Source organism: Panthera tigris, chromosome X (genome assembly GCF_018350195.1).
Source record: "Panthera tigris isolate Pti1 chromosome X, P.tigris_Pti1_mat1.1, whole genome shotgun sequence".
Classification (NCBI taxonomy): domain Eukaryota; kingdom Metazoa; phylum Chordata; class Mammalia; order Carnivora; family Felidae; genus Panthera; species Panthera tigris.
In genome coordinates, this window is record NC_056677.1 from 47,898,859 (window position 1) to 47,918,064 (window position 19,206).

The 19,206-nt window shown below is 39.0% G+C and overlaps 1 protein-coding gene across 6 annotated transcripts in view; it reads left to right on the forward strand.

Annotated features, from left to right (window-relative positions):
* Positions 1 to 13,586, forward strand: part of RRAGB (Ras related GTP binding B) — a 51,074-nt gene extending 37,488 nt beyond the window's left edge. For 5 of the 6 annotated variants that reach the window (XM_007090059.3, XM_042974701.1, XM_042974703.1 and 2 more), the window contains 3 exons: positions 10,904 to 10,995; positions 12,047 to 12,162; positions 13,097 to 13,586. In XM_007090059.3, the coding sequence (XP_007090121.2) occupies positions 10,904 to 10,995; positions 12,047 to 12,162; positions 13,097 to 13,194 (306 nt within the window). In that variant the 3' untranslated portion in view covers positions 13,195 to 13,586. The remainder of the gene's footprint in view (positions 1 to 10,903; positions 10,996 to 12,046; positions 12,163 to 13,096) is intronic. The other variant, XM_042974702.1, reaches the window with a different exon arrangement.
* Positions 13,587 to 19,206: the final 5,620 nt, after the last annotated feature.

The following is a 19,206-nucleotide window of genomic DNA, read 5'->3' on the forward strand; positions in this document are numbered from 1 at the left end:
GATATTCTTTCCTGCTTTGTCAAAGATTAGTTGCCCATGCATTTGTGAGTCCATTTCTGGGTTCTCTATTCTATTCCATTGATCTGAGTGTCTGTTCTTGTGTCAGTACGTACTGTCTTGATGATTACAGCTTTGTGGTGTAGCTTGAAGTCTGGGATTTTGATGCGTCCTGCTTTGGTTTTCTTTTTCAAGATTGCTTTGACTATTTGGGGTCTTTTCTGGTTCCATACAAATTTTGGGATTATTTATTCTAGTTCTGTGAAGAATACTGGTGTTACTTTGATAGGGATCGCATTGAGTATGTAGATTGCTTTGGGTAGTATCGAGACTTTAACAATATTTGTTCTTCCTATTCAGGAGGATGGAATCTTTTTCCATTTCTTTGTGTCTTCTTCAGTTTCTTTCATCTGCTTTCTATAGTTTTCAGTGTATAGATTTTTCATCTCTTTTGTTAGATTTCTTCCTAGGTAATTTATGGTTTTTGGTGCAAGTGTAAATGGGATTGATTCCTTGATTTCTCCTTCTGTCGCTTCATTGTTGGTGTATAGGAATGCAACCGATTTCTGTGCATTGATTTTATATCCTGCAACGTTGCTGAATTTATGAATCAGTTCTAGCTGTTTTTTGGTGGAATCTTTTGGGTTTTCCATATAGAGTATCATGTCACCTGTGAAGAGTGAAAGTTTGACTTCCTCCTGGTCGATTTGGATACCTTTTATTTCTTTGTGTTGTGTGATTGCAGAGGCTAAGACTTCCAATACTATGTTGAATACCAGTGGTGAGAGCGGCTGTCCCTGTCTTGTTCCTGACCTTAGGGGGAAAGCTCTCAGTTTTTCCCCATTGAGAATGTATTAGCATTGGGTTGCTTGTATATGGCTTTTATGATCTCGAGGTATCCTCCTTCTATCCCTACTTTCTTGAGGGTTTTTATCAAGAAAGGATGCTGTATTTTGTCAAATGCTGTCTCTGCATCTATTGAGAGGATCATATGCTTCCTGTCCTTTCTTTTATTGATGTGATGAGTCACATTAAATGTTTTGAGGATATTGAACCAGCCCTGCATCCCAGGTATAAATCCCACTTGGTCGTGATGAATAATTTTTTAATGTATTGTTGGATCCGGTTGGCTAATATCTTGTTGAGGATTTTTGCATCCATGTTCATCAGCGAAATTGGTCTATAATTCTCCTTTTTAGTGGGGTCTGTGTCTGGTTTTGGAATCAAGGTAATGCTAGCTTCATAGAAAGAGTTTGGATATTTTCCTTCCATTCTATTTTTTGGAACAGTTTCAAGAGAATAAGTGTTAAATCTTCCTTAAATGTTTGGTAGAATTTCCTTGGAAAGCCATCTGGCCCTGGACTCTTGTTTTTTGTCAGATTTTTTATTACTAATTCGATTTCCTTACGGGTTATGGGTCTGTTCAATTTTTTTCTTTCTTCCTGTTTCAGTTTTGGTAGTGTATGTTTCTAGGAATTTGTCCATTTCTCCCAGATTTCCAATTTTGTTGCCATATAATGGCTCATAATATTCTCTTATTATTGTTTTTTTTTCCAATATATGAAATTTATTGTCAAATTGGTTTCCATACAACACCCAGTGTTCATCCCAAAAGGTGCCCTCCTCAATACCCATCCCCCACCCTCCCCTCCCTCCCACCCCCCATCAAACCTCAGTTTGTTCTCAGTTTTTAACAGTCTCTTATGCTTTGGCTCTCTCCCTCTCTAACCTCTTTTTTTTTTTTTCCTTCCCCTCCCCCATGGGTTTCTGTTAAGTTTCTCAGGATCCACATAAGAGTGAAACCATATGGTATCTGTCTTTCTCTGTATGGCTTATTTCACTTAGCATCACACTCTCCAGTTCCATCCACGTAGCTACAAAAGGACATATTTCATTCTTTCTCATTGCCATGTAGTATTCCATTGTGTATATAAACCACAATTTCTTTATCCATTCATCAGTTGATGGACATTTAGGCTCTTTCCATAATTTGCCTATTGTTGAGAGTGCTGCTATAAACATTGGGGTACAAGTGCCCCTGTGCATCAGTACTCCTGTAGCCCTTGGGTAAATTCCTAGCAGTGCTATTGCTGGGTCATAGGGTAGGTCTATTTTTAATTTTCTGAGGAACCTCCACACTGCTTTCCAGAGTTGCTGTGCCAATTTGCATTCCCACCAACAGTGCAAGAAGGTTCCCGTTTCTCCACATCCTCTCCAGCATCTATAGTCTCCGGATTTCTTCATTTTGGCCACTCTGACTGGTGTGAGGTGATATCTGAGTGTGGTTTTGATTGGTATTTCCCTGATAAGGAGCGACGTTGAAGATCTTTTCATGTGCCTGTTGGCCATCCGGATGTCTTCTTTAGAGAAGTGTCTATTCATGTTTTCTGCCCATTTCTTCACTGGGTTATTTGATTTTTGGGTGTGGAGTTTGGTGAGATCTTTATAGATTTTGGATACTAGCCCTTTATCCGATATGTCATTAGCAAATGTCTATTCCCATTCCGTTGGTTGCCTTTTAGTTTTGTTGGTTGTTTCCTTTGCTGTGCAGAAGCTTTTTACCTTCATAAGGTCCCAGTAATTCATTTTTTCTTTTAATTCCCTTGCCTTTGGGGATGTGTCGAGTAAGAGATTGCTACGGCTGAGGTCAGAGAGGTCTTTTCCTGCTTTCTCCTCTAGGGTTTTGATGGTTTCCTGTCTCACATTCAGGTCCTTTATCCATTTTGAGTTTATTTTTGTGAATGGTGTGAGAAAGTGGTCTAGTTTCAACCTTCTGCATGTTGCTGTCCATTTCTCTCAGCACCATTTGTTAAAGAGACTGTCTTTTTTCCATTGGATGTTCTTTCCTGCTTTGTCAAAGATGAGTTGGCCATACGTTTGTGGGTCTAGTTCTGGGGTTTCTATTCTATTCCATTGGTCTATGTGTCTGTTTTTGTGCCAACACCATGCTGTCTTGATGATGACAGCTTTGTAGTAGAGGCTAAAGTCTGGGATTGTGATGCCTCCTGCTTGGGTCTTCTTCTTCAAAATTACTTTGGCTATTCAGGGCCTTTTGTGGTTCCATATGAATTTTAGGATTGCTTGTTCTAGTTTTGAGAAGAATGCTGGTGCAATTTTGATTGGGATTGCATTGAATGTGTAGATAGCTTTGGGTAGTATTGACATTTTGACAAAATTTATTCTTCCAATCCATGAGCAGGGAATGTCTTTCCATTTCTTTATATCTTCTTCAATTACCTGCATAAGCTTTCTATAGTTTTCAGCGTACAGATCTGTTACATCTTTGGTTATATTTATTCCTAGGTATTTTATGCTTCTTGGTGCAATTGTGAATGGGATCAGTTTCTTTATTTGTCTTTCTGTTGCTTCATTGTTAGTGTATAAGAATGCAACTGATTTCTGTACATTGATTTTGTATCCTGCAACTTTGCTGAATTCATGTATCAGTTCTAGCAGACTTTTGGTGGAGTCTATCGGATTTTCCATGTATAATATCATGTCATCTGCAAAAAGCGAAAGCTTGACTTCATCTTTGCCAATTTTGATGCCTTTGATTTCCTTTTGTTGTCTGATTGCTGATGCTAGAACTTCCAGCACTATGTTAAACAACAGCGGTGAGAGTGGGCATCCCTGTCGTGTTCCTGATCTCAGGGAAAAAGCTCTCAGTTTTTCCCCGTTGAGGATGATGTTAGCTGTGGGCTTTTCATAAATGGCTTTTATGATGTGTAAGTATGTTCCTTCTATCCCGACTTTCTCAAGGGTTTTTATTAAGAAAGTGTGCTGGATTTTGTCAAAGGCCTTTTCTGCATCGATTGACAGGATCATATGGTTCTTCTCTTTTTTTTTTGTTAATGTGATATATCACGTTGATTGATTTGCAAATGTTGAACCAGCCCTGCATCCCAGGAATGAATCCCACTTGATCATGGTGAATAATTCTTTTTATATGCCGTTGAATTCGATTTGGTAGTATCTTATTGAGAATTTTTGCATCCATATTCATCAGGGATATTGGCCTGTAGTTCTCTTTTTTTACTGGGTCTCTGTCTGGTTTAGGAATCCAAGTAATACTGGCTTCATAGAATGAGTCTGGAAGTTTTCCTTCCCTTTCTATTTCTTGGAATAGGTTGAGAAGGATAGGTATTATCTCTGCTTTAAACGTCTGGTAGGACTCCCCTGGGAAGCCATCTGGTCCTGGACTCTTATTTGTTGGGAGATTTTTGATAACCAATTCAATTTCTTCGCTGGTCATGGGTCTGTTCAAGCTTTCTATTTCCTCCTGATTGAGTTTTGGAAGAGTGTGGGTGTTTAGGAATTTGTCCATTTCTTCCAGGTTGTCCAATTTGTTGGCATATAATTTTTCATAGTATTCCCTGATAATTGTTTGTATCTCTGAGGGATTGGTTGTAATAATTCCATTTTCATTCATGATTTTATCGATTTGGGTCATCTCCCTTTTCTTTTTGAGAAGCCTGGCTAGAGGTTTGTCAATTTTGTTTATTTTTTCAAAAAACCAACTCTTGCTTTCGTTGATCTGCTCTACAGTTTTTTTAGATTCTATATTGTTTATTTCTGCTCTGATCTTTATTATTTCTCTTCTTCTTCTCGGTTTAGGCTGTTTTTGCTGTTCTGCTTCTATTTCCTTTAGGTGTGCTGTTAGATTTTGTATTTGGGATTTTTCTTGTTTCTTGAGATAGGCCTGGATTGCAATGTATTTTCCTCTCAGGACTGCCTTCACTGCGTCCCAAAGCATTTGGATTGTTGTATTTTCATTTTCGTTTGTTTCCATATATTTTTTAATTTCTTCTCTAATTGCCTGGTTGACCCACTCATTCTTTAGTAGGGTGTTCTTTAACCTCCATGCTTTTGGAGGTTTTCCAGACTTTTTCCTGTGGTTGATTTCAAGCTTCACAGCATTGTGGTCTGAAAGTATGCATGGTATGATTTCAATTCTTGTATACTTATGAAGGGCTGTTTTGTGACCCAGTATATGATCTATCTTGGAGAATGTTCCATGTGCACTCGAGAAGAAAGTATATTGTGTTGCTTTGGGATGCAGAGTTCTAAATAGATCTGTCAAGTCCATCTGATCCAATGTATCATTGAGGGCCCTTGTTTCTTTATTGACCATGTGTCTAGATGATCTATCCATTTCTGTAAGTGGAGTGTTAAAGTCCCCTGCAATTACCACATTCTTATCAGTAAGGTTGCTTAGGTTTATGAGTAATTGTTTTATATATATGGGGGCTCTGGTATTCGGCACATAGACATTTATAATTGTTATCTCTTCCTGATGGATAGACATTGTAATTATCATATAATGCCCTTCTTCATCTCTTGTTACAGCCTTTAATTTAAAGTCTAGTTTGTCTGATAGAAGTATGGCTACTCCAGCTTTCTTTTGGTTTCCAGTAGCATGATAAATAGTTCTCCATCCCCTCACTCTCAATCTAAAGGTGTCCTCAGGTCTAAAATGAGTCTCTTGTAGACAGCAAATAGATGGGTCTTGTTTTTTTATCCATTCGGATACCCTATGTCTTTTGGTTGGCACATTTAATCCATTTACATTCAGTGTTATTATAGAAAGATACAGGTTTAGAGTCATTGTGATGTCTGTATGTTTTATGCTTGTAGTGATGTCTCTGGTACTTTGTCTCACAGGATCCCCCTTAGGATCTCTTGTAGGGCTGGTTTAGTGGTGACAAATTCCTTCAGTTTTTGTTTGTTTGGGAAGACCTTTATCTCTCCTTCTATTCTAAATGACAGACTTGCTGGATAAAGGATTCTCGGCTGCATATTTTTTCTGTTTAGCACACTGAAGATATCGTGCCAGTCCTTCCTGGCCTGCCAAGTTTCAAAAGAGAGATCAGTCACGAGTCTTATAGGTCTCCCTTTATATGTGAGGGCACGTTTATCCCTTGCTGCTTTCAGAATTTTCTCTTTATCCTTGTATTTTGCCAGTTTGACTATGATATGTCGTGCAGAAGATCGATTCAAGTTACATCTGAAGGGAGTTCTCTGTGCCTCTTGGATTTCAATGCCTTTTTCCTTCCCCAGTTCAGGGAAGTTCTCAGCTGTTATTTCTTCAAGTACCCCTTCAGCACCTTTCCCTCTCTCTTCCTCCTCTGGGATACCAATTATGCGTATATTATTTCTTTTTAGTGTATCACTTAGTTCTCTAATTTTCCCCTCATACTCCTGGATTTTTTTATCTCTCTTTTTCTCAGCTTCCTCTTTTTCCATAACTTTATCTTCTAGTTCACCTATTCTCTCCTCTGCCTCTTCAAGCCGAACCGTCGTGGTTTCCATTTTGTTTTGCATTTCGTTTAAAGCGTTTTTCAGCTCCTTGTGACTGTTCCTTAGTCCCTTGATCTCTGTACCAAGAGATTCTCTGCTGTCCTCTATACTGTTTTCAAGCCCAGCGATTAATTTTATGACTATTATTCTAAATTCACTTTCTGTTATATTATTTAAATCCTTTTTGATCAGTTCATTAGCTGTTGTTATTTCCTGGAGATTCTTCTGGGGGGAATTCTTCCTTTTGGTCATTTTGGATAGTCCCTGGAGTGGTGAGGACCTGCAGGGCACTTCCCCTGTGCTGTGGTATATAACTGGAGTTGGTGGGCGGGGCCGCAGTCAGTCCTGATGTCTGCCCCCAGCCCACCGCTGGGGCCACAGTCAGACTGGTGTGTGCCTTCTCTTCCCCTCTCCTAGGGGCGGGATTCACTGTGGGGTGGCGTGTCCCATCTGGGCTACTTGCACACTGCCAGGCTTGTGGTGCTGGGGATCTGGCGTATTAGCTGGGGTGGGTAGGCAAGGTGCACGGGAGCAGGAGGGGCAGACTTAGCTCGCTTCTCCTTAAGTGATCCACTTCACGAGGGGCCCTGTGGCCGCGGGAGGGAGTCAGATCCTCTGCCGGAGGTTTGGCTCCGCAGAAGCACAGAGTTGGGTGTTTGCGTGGAGCGAGCGAGTTCCCTGGCAGGAACTGGTTCCCTTTGGGATTTTGGCTGGGGGATGGGCGAGGGAGATGGTGCTGGCGAGCGCCTTTGTTCCCCACCAAACTGAGCTCTGTCATCCGGGCGCTCAGCAGCTCTCCCTCCCTTTGTCCTCCAGCCTTCCTGCTTTCCGAGCAGAGCTGTTAACTTATGACCTCCCAGACGCTAAGTCACGCTTGCTGTCGGAACACACTCCGTCTGGCCCCTCCGCTTTTGCCAGCCAGACTCGGTGGCCCTGCTTGGCCGGCAGGCTGCCCTTCTGCCCCGGCTCCCTCCCGCCAGTCCGTGGAGCGCGCACCGCCTCGCTGCCCTTCCTACCCTCTTCCGTGGGCCTCTCGTCTGGGCTTGGCTCCGGAGACTCCGTTCTGCTAATCCTCTGGCGGTTTTCTGGGTTATTTAGGCAGGTGCAGGTGGAATCTAAGTGATCAGCAGGACGCGCGGTGAGCCCAGCGTCCTCCTGTGCCGCCATCTTCCCCCTCCTACCTCTTATTGTTTTTATTTCTGTTGTGTTGGTTGTGATTTCTCCTATTTCATTCTTGATTTTATTTATTTGGGTCCTTTACTTTTTCTTCTTGATCAAACTGGCTATTGGTTTATCAATTTTGTTAATTATTTCAAAGAACCAGCTTCTGGTTTCATTGATCTGTTCTACTCTTTTTTTGGTTTCAATAGCATTAATTTTTGCTCTAATCTTTATTATTATTTCCTGTCTTCTGCTGGTTTTAGGTTTTATTTGCTCTTCTTGTTCCACCTCCTTAAGGCGTAAGGTTAGGTTGTGTATATGAGATCTTTTTTCCTTCTTTAGCAAGGCCTGGATTGCTGTATTCTTTCCTCTTAATGACCGCCTTTGCTGCATCCCAGAGGCTTTGGGTTGTGGTGCTATCATTTTCATTGACTTCCATATACTTTTTAATTTCTTCTTTAGCTGCTTGGTTAGCCCATTCATTCTTTAGTAGGATGTTCTTCAGTCTCCAATAGTTGTTACCTTTCCAAATTTTTCTTGTGGTTGATTTCAAGTTTCATAGCATTTTGGTCTGAAAATATGCACGGTATGATCTCGATCCTTTTGTACTTACTTAGGGCTGATTTGTGTCCCAGTATATGGTCTATTCTGGAGAACATTCCATGTGCACTGGAGAAGAATGTATGCATAATTTTATCTTCTAATTCACCAATCTCTCCCTGCCTCTTCATTACGAGCTGTGGTCCCCTCCATTATATTTTGCACCTCATTGATAGCATTTTTTAGCTCCTCATGTCTATTTCTTAGTCCCTTGATCTCTGTAGCAACAGATTCTTTGGTGTCCTCTATGCTTTTTTCAAGCCCAGCAATTAATTTTATGATGATTATTCTAAATTATTGTTCCATTATATTGCTTAAGTCAATTTTGATCAATTCATTAGCTGTTTCTACTTCCTAGAGTTTCTTTTGAGGAGAGTTCTTCCGTTTAGTCATTTTGGGTACTTCCTGGGGTGGCACTGAACTGCAGGGCACTTCCCCTGTGCTATCTGGAGTAACTTGTGTTGGTAGGTGGGGCCACAGTCAGATTTGATGTCTGTCCCCAGCCCACTGCTGGGGCCACAGTCAGACTGGTGTGTGCCTTTATCTTCTCCTTTCTCAGGGGAAGGACTCACTGTGGAGTGGTGTGGCCCCTGTCCAGGCTACTTGCACACTGCAGGCTTGTGGTGCTGCTTTGATGGGATCTGGTGTATTAGCTGGGGTGTATCTGCAAGCTGCACAGGGGCATGAGGGGCAGGCTAAGCTTGCTTTGCTGTCTGTGGTCCCCTGTGGGAGGGGCCCTGCAGCACTGGGAGGGAGGCATACCTGTCGTAGGGATGGATCCACAGAAGCTTAGCTGTGGGTGTTGGCACAGTGCAAGCAAGTTCAGTGATGGAAAATGGTTCCTTTTGGGTTTACAGCTGGGGGATGGGAGAGGGAGATGGTTCTTGCCAGCGCCTTTGTTCCCCTGCCAAGCTGAGCTCTGTCTTCCCGGGCTTAACAACTCTCCCTCCTGGTGTCCTCTTGCCCTCCTGCTCTCCAAGCAAGGCTTTTGACTTTTAACATTCCAGATGTTAAGTCCCGATGGCTATCAGAACTCATCGAGTCCGGCCCCTCCGCTTTTGTATGCCAGACTTCAGGGGCTCTGCCTTGCTGGGTGGGCTACGTTTCCACCACCCCGGCTCCCTCCTGCCAGTCCGTGTAGCACGCATCGCCTCTCCACCCTTTCTCCCCTCTTCCATGAGTCCTCTTGGTTACACTTGGCTCCAGAGAGTCCATTCTGCTAGTCTTCTGTTGGTTTTCTGGGTTATTTAGGCAGGTGTGGGTGGAATCTATGTGATCAGCAGGACGAGGTGAGCCCAGTATCCTCCTATGCTGCCATCTTCCCCTGGATCCCACCCAATACATTCGACATTGATTCTTGAGTAATGAAAACATTCTTGGCAAATAATTTTACTCTTGTCCATCTTGCACCAGTCCAAGAATTTCACCTGTAGTGCTGCAATATGAATATCCCTGGCTATTCCTCTTAATTATGCCCTCAGTTCCAGAAACCAACAGAATAGAACTGCAGTCTTACTCCATTATTCCTGGCTTCTGTATCTATGTGACTCCTGCCTGCTTTGAACATTCTAATTGTTTCAGAGTAAATGCCTCAGGCCCCATGGGACACTCAGCTAACAACATGTAGGGAGCACTGATAGGAAAGGGGCAGGGACATGCAGGGGCTCTCCTCATGGCATACTTAAGATTTTTTTTTAATTTTTTTTAACGTTTTTTATTTATTTTTGAGACAGGGAGAGACAGAGCATGAACAGGGGAGGGTCAGAGAGAGGGAGACACAGAATCTGAAACAGGCTCCAGGCTCTGAGCTGTCAGCACAGAGCCCGACGCGGGGCTCGAACTCATGGACCGCGAGATTATGACCTGAGCCAAAGTCGGCCGCTTAACCCACTGAGCCACCCAGGCACCCCAAGGCATACTTAAGATTTTTAAATGTGATGCCAAACCTACTTAGGTATAGCCTTCATTAGAATCAGTACACTAGGGGGGTGCCTGAGTGGTTCAGTCAGTTAGGTGTCTGACTTTGGCTCAGGTCATGATCTCACAGTTTGTGGGTTCGAGCGCCATGTCTGGCTCTGTGCTGACAGCTCAGAGCCTAGAGCCTGCTTCAGATTCTGTGTCTCCCTCTCTCTCTGCCCTTTCTCTACTCATGCTCTGTCTCTCTCTCTCTGTGTGAAAAATGAATATACTTTAAAATAAATAAATAAATAAACATTAAAAATCTTTTAAAAAATCAGTACATTAGGTACATCTGAAGAACCACTAAAAATATTTATTTTTTTTAAATTTGTACTTTTTTAAAAACTTTTAACATTTATTTATTTTTTAAGAGACAGAGTATGAGTGGGGGAGGGGATGAGAGAGAGGGAGTCACAGAATCCCAAGCAAGCTCCAGACTCTGAGCTGTCAGCACAGAGCCCAACATGGGGCTCAAACTCAGGAACCACAAGATCATGACCTGAGCCAAAGTCAGATGCTTAACCGATTGACCACCCAAGTGTCCCTAATTTGTACTTTTTAAATCAAATCATCCTGTGAAATATTGAAATAAGATGACCATTTAATTAACATAAATGAGAAATAACAGCAGTGAAACCAAAATAGATAATATTTTAATGTCCAATAAAATTATAAATGAACACTACTGTATAGGTTATCCATAGGGATGTTGAAATTATGCAGTACATTGGCAGGATATGGGAGAGAAGAAGAGACAGTAAGGTTGGGTGCCAATTCTATCCTGAAAATCAGGGTGACCAAGAAACTGACAGAGGTCTAACTTGAGGATTAAGTAGCAGAAGGTGATATGACTACTTTGCATATTTAAGAGTATTGCTTTTTTTCATAGGTGATTTCTCACTATCAGTGTAAAGAGCAGCGTGATGCCCACAGATTTGAGAAAATCAGCAACATTATTAAGCAATTTAAGCTGAGCTGCAGGTAAGAGATCTTTTGTGATCTATTTATGTCTGGAAAAAGTTGTCACTTTTGAGAGGTTCAGATAACCACAGTAGACTGCACTTGTGTTCAGAGTAGTTCTTTTAATTGAAAAGAAAGCTAAATTCTAAGGGAGCCTACAGTTGGTTCAGGTGAAAGTCATTGTCCTTTAATGCAAACTCAACGGATACAGAAGAAGCATGTGAAAAATATCTAAGCAGAAAAATCTTTTGAGATATTCGATACTATTTAGGAAGAAATAAACAGAAAATATCCAAGGGAGTTTTGAAAAAGAAGAAAGGAGAATTTACCCTACCAAATAAAAATTTTGCTATAATACTATAGTGATTAAAATAGTGACATACTGATTCAGGAATGGTACAGAATACAGTCTGGAAATGTCTAATCATGTTGTCTCACTTTTGATTAAATATGGTTTGAATCTTAGCATTGTGAATATAGGAAGAAGGAATGGCTGAACATTATAATTTAGTAAATATGTAATAATCAAAATCCTTATCCTGGTAAAACTTTGATGCCCAGACAATAGAACAAGTATAAGTTTACTCTTTTTATGTCTTAGCACACTGTGAGACTTACTGGCATGTTTATGCTAACATTTTTAAGAAGAAATCGCAAAGGGCATGCAAATATAATTACCTTGTTTGTTTTTAAAGAAATGGGATCATTTCTCTAATTTCAATATAATGAACATTCAAAAATAGTTATTAATCACAATGATAGGAAAATTTCAACCTAAAATTCTTAAATATTAGGGAAATCTTTTATAATCTGTTATTTTAACATGGATCTAGGTCTAAGCCCATTTCACAGTCAATGTCAAGTCCTAATCCACTTTCTAAGTCACTTTCCAAAACATAGTAAATTTAGCAGTAGAGTTTCCTTGGAAAACAAAGAGAAGTTAGTGATTAACTGTCTTAATGAAGTGGTGAATCAAGGTATAATGCTATTGAATGTTTAATATACAAAGTAAGAATTTTTTATATTGCTATTATTTTATGTTCTTTACTACTTTTTCTCATTTCTCTTATAGCAAGCTAGCTGCTTCTTTCCAGAGCATGGAAGTCAGGAACTCTAACTTTGCTGCTTTCATTGACATCTTTACATCCAACACTTATGTGATGGTCGTGATGTCTGATCCATCCATTCGTAAGTTCAAACTTAGCTGACATACATTTAAAGCTTCATTCTTTAAACTAATTGCCCTAGAGGTAGTACTTTATTAGATAATGAACAAACATCTTGTAGTGGGGATGGTTGCACAGCAGTGGGAATATACTTAATGCCACTGACCTGTATATTTTTAAATGGTTAGAATGGTAAATTTCTCGTTATATGTATTATTTACCACAATAAAAAAGCTATTTTAGTACTAGTAATAAATAGTTTTTTGTTTACTAAACTTATGTTTTGAAGCTTAAAAATAATTTAGACTCCTGGGTGTTTTGTTTTTTCTTCATGAAATTTCAGAAATCAAGGTACTAAATCTAGGGGTTTTAAAGAAAAGAGAACCCATATGTATGATTTATGCTTCATATAGTATAAATTTTCAAAAGACTAATCAGTCTAAGCTCTGGATTACTAAATGCTGAATCATTTTATATGTCACTGTATATTCCTAAATACTATATTCCCATATTTGTACCCTGGGCATAAAGGGACGTATTTGGTACTTCCATGCCATAATAGCCATGTTCATAACTACTGAAATAAAGGTTCTAGCAGTGTTTCCAGGATGTTCCCAGAAGTTTAAATAAATTATCTCTGATCCACTGGCTTTTCCTACTTAGGTTAATATTAAAATACAGCATAACATAATGGGTTTTATTCTAAAAATGAACCAAAAAAAGATTTGGAAATTTTATTTTGGAAATATATTTAAATATAAACAAATCTGCTTATCCAGAAAAATTAAATCATAGTTAATTTGGGACCTCCTATTCCTGTATATTCTCTGTGACCTATTTTGAGAGATTTGGCTCTCTTTTGTTTATTTATTTGTTTTTACTAGTCAGACATTCCATTGGCTGCTTGTATTTATTATGTTGGGTATCTCCTCCACCCCTACCCTCCCTACCCTCAGCTTCTGCAGCTACTCTGATCAACATCCGCAATGCCAGGAAACACTTTGAAAAGCTGGAAAGAGTGGATGGACCAAAACAGTGTCTCCTCATGCGCTAAACATTGCCACATGTTGTTTCAAAAAATTTTGAAATACTGTTTCTTAATTAATCTTAATGTTGTATTCATATATGTAGGCTCTGAAATGTGATGCTTACCACTTGTGTATTTCTTCCCCACATCAGTCTCAACGTTTAACCTTGAATGCTGTTTACTAAAATAGCCAGTGAGAAGTTAGAAAATGAGCTGTTCATGGACTTGATGTGACATAAAAGTATGTGATATGTAAGTGTTCTGATAACAAGATTCTAATAGTGTGTGTTCTGATAACCTGGTTCTAATAGTTGTGTATGCCATAGCCTTTTCCAACATCATCTTGTATTCCTCATTGGATAGTAACCTATAATTTGGAATATTACTAATTTCTCAGCATGCATTAAAATTATTCCTTAACTTCAACTGTAAATAAACTTTTGCTGTTAGGGATTTCAGTGTCTGTTTTCTTTTCCTTGTCTTTTCAACTTTTTCCCTAAGGAAGAGCAAATGAATTTCATAGTTATCCTATGGGGAGGGGATCTGCTGTTTGGGAAATATTATAGAATAAAGTTGGATAGGAAGGATGGAGGCAGATTATAGTCTTAAAGTTAGAAGAGTTTAGATATTATGTGATAGGAAATAGGATACCATTGTAGGTTTTTGAGGAGGGGAATTATGTGAAAGGAATTTTGAAAGAAAATTAACCTAGACTATATGGGCTGACTGGTGGCAGCTGGAGAAGCTGTGGCAGTAATATAGGCCTGAGGTGTGTTGAAAGCTTCTTCTAGGTTGCAGCTGGAGAAGGAATGAATAAAAAGTTGAGGGAAAAGAGATAAGATTTATGAGATATAAATCTTCTTTCTCTGTGGTCCAGGAATGATTAAATTTACGTATCCCATTACATCTAATGGGATGTATTCCATTCCATCTAATTATCCCATAATTACATTATGCTGATCAAGTAATATTAAAATATTTTTCAAGAAGATGTGTTTTATTTCATCGCCTAATGAAAAGATGAAGCATTGTAAACTAGGAGAAATGGAGCTTGATAACACTAACTAGAATTACTCAAAGCCCTTTTTCTGCTTCTGTAGGTACAATAAAAGAACACAAAAACATTTGGTAAATCTATAACACAGTGTATTCATCTCATTTCTCCTCTCTATATCATGAAGAAAACTCTTCTAGACCAACAGAACCTCACCCTTCCCAATCTTATCCTCAGTTGAGAGAAATAGTTTTCACTAAGCAGTGAAGAACATGGTTTTTAGGTTGCCTACATTATGTAGGTTAAAATTATCAAGCTTTAAAAGGTCATGGAACTAATTTTATCAACGGTTGTATTAGTCCTCTGCAGAAGGGGAGTTTTTTAGTAGATATTCTAGATTCTTTATTTTCTTAATATCTAGGAAAATGAAGAAGAGTAAATGAAGTGGGGGTCTGTTCTGTGACTAATATGAGTCATGAGTTGATATGTTCTCATTATCCTCAATATATGGGGTTATATTTGAAGGTAGTTAGAAAGTGGACAGATAGATACAGATATAGACATTAAATTAGGTAAGTGTGAAAAAAATGTAGTTATTATTTGCTCTTGTTCAACCCTTGCTCAGATTCTAGTTATAATTTGGACTTAGAGGATGCATAAAAGAATGAAAGGTTAGAAAAATTAAGTTATGATTTAGCTTAATCCTCCCTATTGTAATGACCAACTAGTCTTCTTTGTCACTGAAGACAAAAATATGTTTTGTGATAGATATTTGTCCAAGATGGAACCACCTAGAAACTGAAATAAACACAAGTGAATAGTGAAAGCATATTATGGGATTATTGATACAATGAAATGATGGTTTTTATAGGCTATGTTAGTGATGTTATTAGGATAGAGCAATAGTTTTCAAACTTGAGCAGGCATTAGAATCACTTGGAAGAGAAATTGTTGAAACACACTGCTGCCCCACACCCGGTACCCAGATTTTCAGGTTCTGTAGGTCTGGGGTGGGACCCAGGAGTCTGCATTTCTGACAAGTTCCCTGGTGAAGCAGATACTGATCCTGCTGGTCTATGGACTATACTTGAGGAACCACAGCTTTAGGGAAAAGAAGAAATGTAGAAAGAGGAGTATGAAAACGTGTTCACTAAGTTTATAAGGATAAGTTGAAGGCATTATATGAACTAATATATAATATAGACCACTGATTTTCAAAGGGATCTAAAAGTTTGTGAAGCACTGTTTTACACAAACATAATAACTAGGAAGCTTCTACTTTAAAAGTACGTTGTAAATGGAAACCATTACTAGCATAGAGTAGTGGTAGTGATTTGTGTAGGGAGCTAGCTTTTCCCAGTTTCAACCAGCTTTATTTTCTCTCAATAGGATATATAACTTTATGTGGATTGCCAAGTGAAAACAGTGCTACCTTTAGTTGAGTGTTTATTAAGTGTGAGCTTATAAATGCTTATAAGGATTATCCCTGTGGAGTTATTTCTAGAGAGTGTATTGTAAGTCTGGAAGGGTGAATGGGGTAATTGCTGAAATGTCAGCGATGTTCTGGTCTCAAGGCTATCAAATGTGATAGCATTATGAGATACAGAGCCCCATGATCCCCCAGAGGACAGTTAGATACAAAATCTGCTGCAATTTCCTGACACTCCTTGGATCTGCACGTGCTCCTTGCATGTCTTCACATAGCCAGCAGAAGATCCTTTGTGTTGTCTTTTCCTTCACTTCCCCTATGGTATATTCTGTTAAGCTTCTTCAAATTCCACATATGAGTGAAAATAAGATATATGTATTTTTTAACTTATTTCACTTAGCGTAATATGCTCCAATTCCATCCACGTTGTTGCAAATGGCAAGATTTCATTCTTTTTCATCACTGAGTAGTATTCCACTCTGTGTGTGTGTGTGTGTGTGTGTGTGTATGTGTGTGTGTGTGTGTGTGTGTGTGTACACACATCTTCTTTATCCATTCATCAGTTGATAGGTTGATGGACATTTGGGCTCTGTCCATAATTTATTGTGATAGCACTGCTATAAGCATTGGGGTACATGTACCCCTACAAATAAGCACTACTATATACTTTGGATAAATTCCTAGTAGTGCTATTGCTGGGTCATAGGGTAATTCTATTTTTAATTTTTTGAGGAACGTCCACACTGTTTTCCAGGGTGGCTGCACCAGTTTGCATTCCTACCAACAGTGCAAGAAGGTTCTGGTTCCTCTTTGTCCACATCCTCGCCAAAATCTGTTGTTTCCTGAGTTGTTAATTTCAGCCATTCTGACCAGTGTGAGGTGGTATTTCAGTGTGGTTTTGATTTATAGTTCCCTGATGATGAGCAATGTTGAGCACCTTTTCATGTTTCTGTTAGCCATCTGGACATCTTTGAAAGAGTGTCTATTCATGTCTTCTGCCCATTTTTTCACTGGATTATTGGTTTTGGGGTGTTGAGTTTGGTAAGTTCTTTATAGATTTTGGATGCTAACCCTTTATCTGATATGTCATTTGCAAATGTCTTCTTTCTGTTGCTTGTCTGGGCTCTCTTTTTTGTTGATTGTTTCCTTTGCTGTGCAGAAGCTTTTTATCTTGATGAGGTCCCAATAGTTCATTTTTGCTTTTAATTCCCTTGCCTTTGGAAATATGTTAAGCAAGAAATTGCTGTGGCTGAGGTCAAAGAGGTTGTTGTGTGCTTTCTCCTCTAGGATTTTGATGGTTTCCTGTCTCACATTTAGGTCTTTCATCCATTTTGAATTTATTTTTGTTTATGGTGTAGAAAAGTGGTCCACTTTCATTCTTCTGCATGTTGCTGTCCAGTTCTCCCAGCATCATTTGCTAAAGAGACTGTCTTTTTCCCATTAGGTACTCTTTCCTGTTTTGTTGAAGATTACTTGGCAATATATCTGTAGGTCCATTTCTGGATTCTCTGTTCTATTCCATTGGTCTGTGTGTCTGTTTTTGTGCCAATACCATACTGTCTTGATGATTACAGCTTTGTAGTAGAGGCTATAGTCTGCGATTGTGATGCCTCCTTCTTTGGGTTTCTTTTTCAACATTACTTTGGCTTTCTTGCCATTTTGGATGTGTTTTATTTCATTTTGTTGTCTGATTGCTGTGGCTAGGACTTGTGAGAGTGGACATCCCTGTCCATGTTTCCAATCTTAAGGGAAAAGCTCTCATTTTTTTCCCTGTTGAGGATGATATTAGCTGCAGGCTTTTCATATATGGTGAGTGCACATGGAACATTCTCCAGAATAGACCACATATCAGGTCACAAATCAGCCCTCAACAGGTACAAAAAGATTAAGATCATACCATGCATATTTTCTGATCTCAATGCTATGAAACTTGGAATGAACAACAAGGAAAAATTTGGAAAGCCTTCAAATATATGGATGTTAAAGAATATCCTACTAAAGAATGAATGGGTGAACCAAGAAATTAAACAAGAAATTTAAAAATATATGGAAGCAAATGAAAATGAAAATATGACAGTCCAAATCCTTCGGGTTGCAACGAAGGCCATCCTAAGAGGAAAATACATTGCCAAACAGGCCTACCTGGAGAGGCAAGAAAGGTCCCAAATACACAACCCTACCTTACATGTAAAGGAGCTAGAAAAGGAGCAGCAAAGTCCAAAGCCAGCAGAAGGGAAATAATAAAGATTAGAAATAAACAATATAAAATCCATAAAAACAGTAGAATTGATCAATGAAACTAAGCTGGTTTTTTGAAAGAATGAACAAAATTTATAACCCCCTAGCCAGACTTCTCAAAAAGATAAGAGAGGACCCACATAGATAAAAATAAGCGAAAGAGGAGAGATCACAAGCAAGAACACAAATACAATTATAAGAGAATACTATGAAAAATTATATGCCAACAAACTGGATAATCTGGAAGAAACAGGCAAATTCCTAGACACCCACACACTATCAAACCTCAAAGAGGAAGAGATATAAAATTTTTACAGGCCCATAACCAGCAAAGAAATTGAATCACTTATCAAAAATATCCCAACAAATAAAAGTCCTGGGCCAGATGGCTTCCCACAGGAATTCTACCAGACATTTAAAGAAGAATAAATACCTATTCTCCTCAAAGTATTCCAGAAAATAGAAATGGAAGGAAAGCTTCCAAAGTTATTCTATGAAACCAGCATTACCTTGATTCCAAAACCAAAGACTGCACTAAAAAGAATTATAGGTCAATATCTTTGATGAATCTGGATGCAAAAAATTTCAAGATTCTAGCAAACCAATTCAACACTACATCAAAAGAATTATTACCATGAACAAGTGGGATTTATACCTGGGTGCAGGGCTGGTTCAATATTTGCAAATTAATGTGTACATCAATATTAATAAAAGAAAGGATAAGAGCCATGTGATCCTTTCAATAGATACGGAAAATGCATTTGACAAAATACAGCATCCTTTCTTGATAAAATCCACCCCCCCCAATTTCAAACTGAAGGTGTCTGTAGGTCTAGGATGAGTCTCTTGTAGGCAGCATATCAATGAGTCTTGCCTTTTATTCATTCTGACACCCTATGTATCTTAACTGGAGCATTTAGTCCATTTACATTCAAAGTAATTCTTTTTTTTTTTAAACGTTTATTTATTTTTGAGACAGAGAGAGACAGAGCATGAACAGGGGAGGGGCAGAGAGGGAGACACAGAATCTGAAACAGGCTCCAGGCTCTGAGTGGTCAGCACAGAGCCCGAGTAATTCTTAATCAGTATGTATTTATTGTCATTTTATTACTGTTTCTGGAAATTTTCTCTGATCCTTTATTATCTTTGTCAACTTTGGTCTCTCCTTGGCACTCAAAGAGTCCCCTGTAATATTTCTTGTAGTGTTGGTTTAGTGATCATGAATTCCTTTAGGGTTTTGTGTGTGTGTGTGTGTGTGTGTGTGTGTGTGTGTGTGTGTGTTGTTTGTTTTTGTTTTGTTTTGTTTTGTTTGTCTCTCCTACTTGAATGATAGCCTTGCTGTATAGAATTTTCTTGGCAACAGATTTTCCCATTCAGC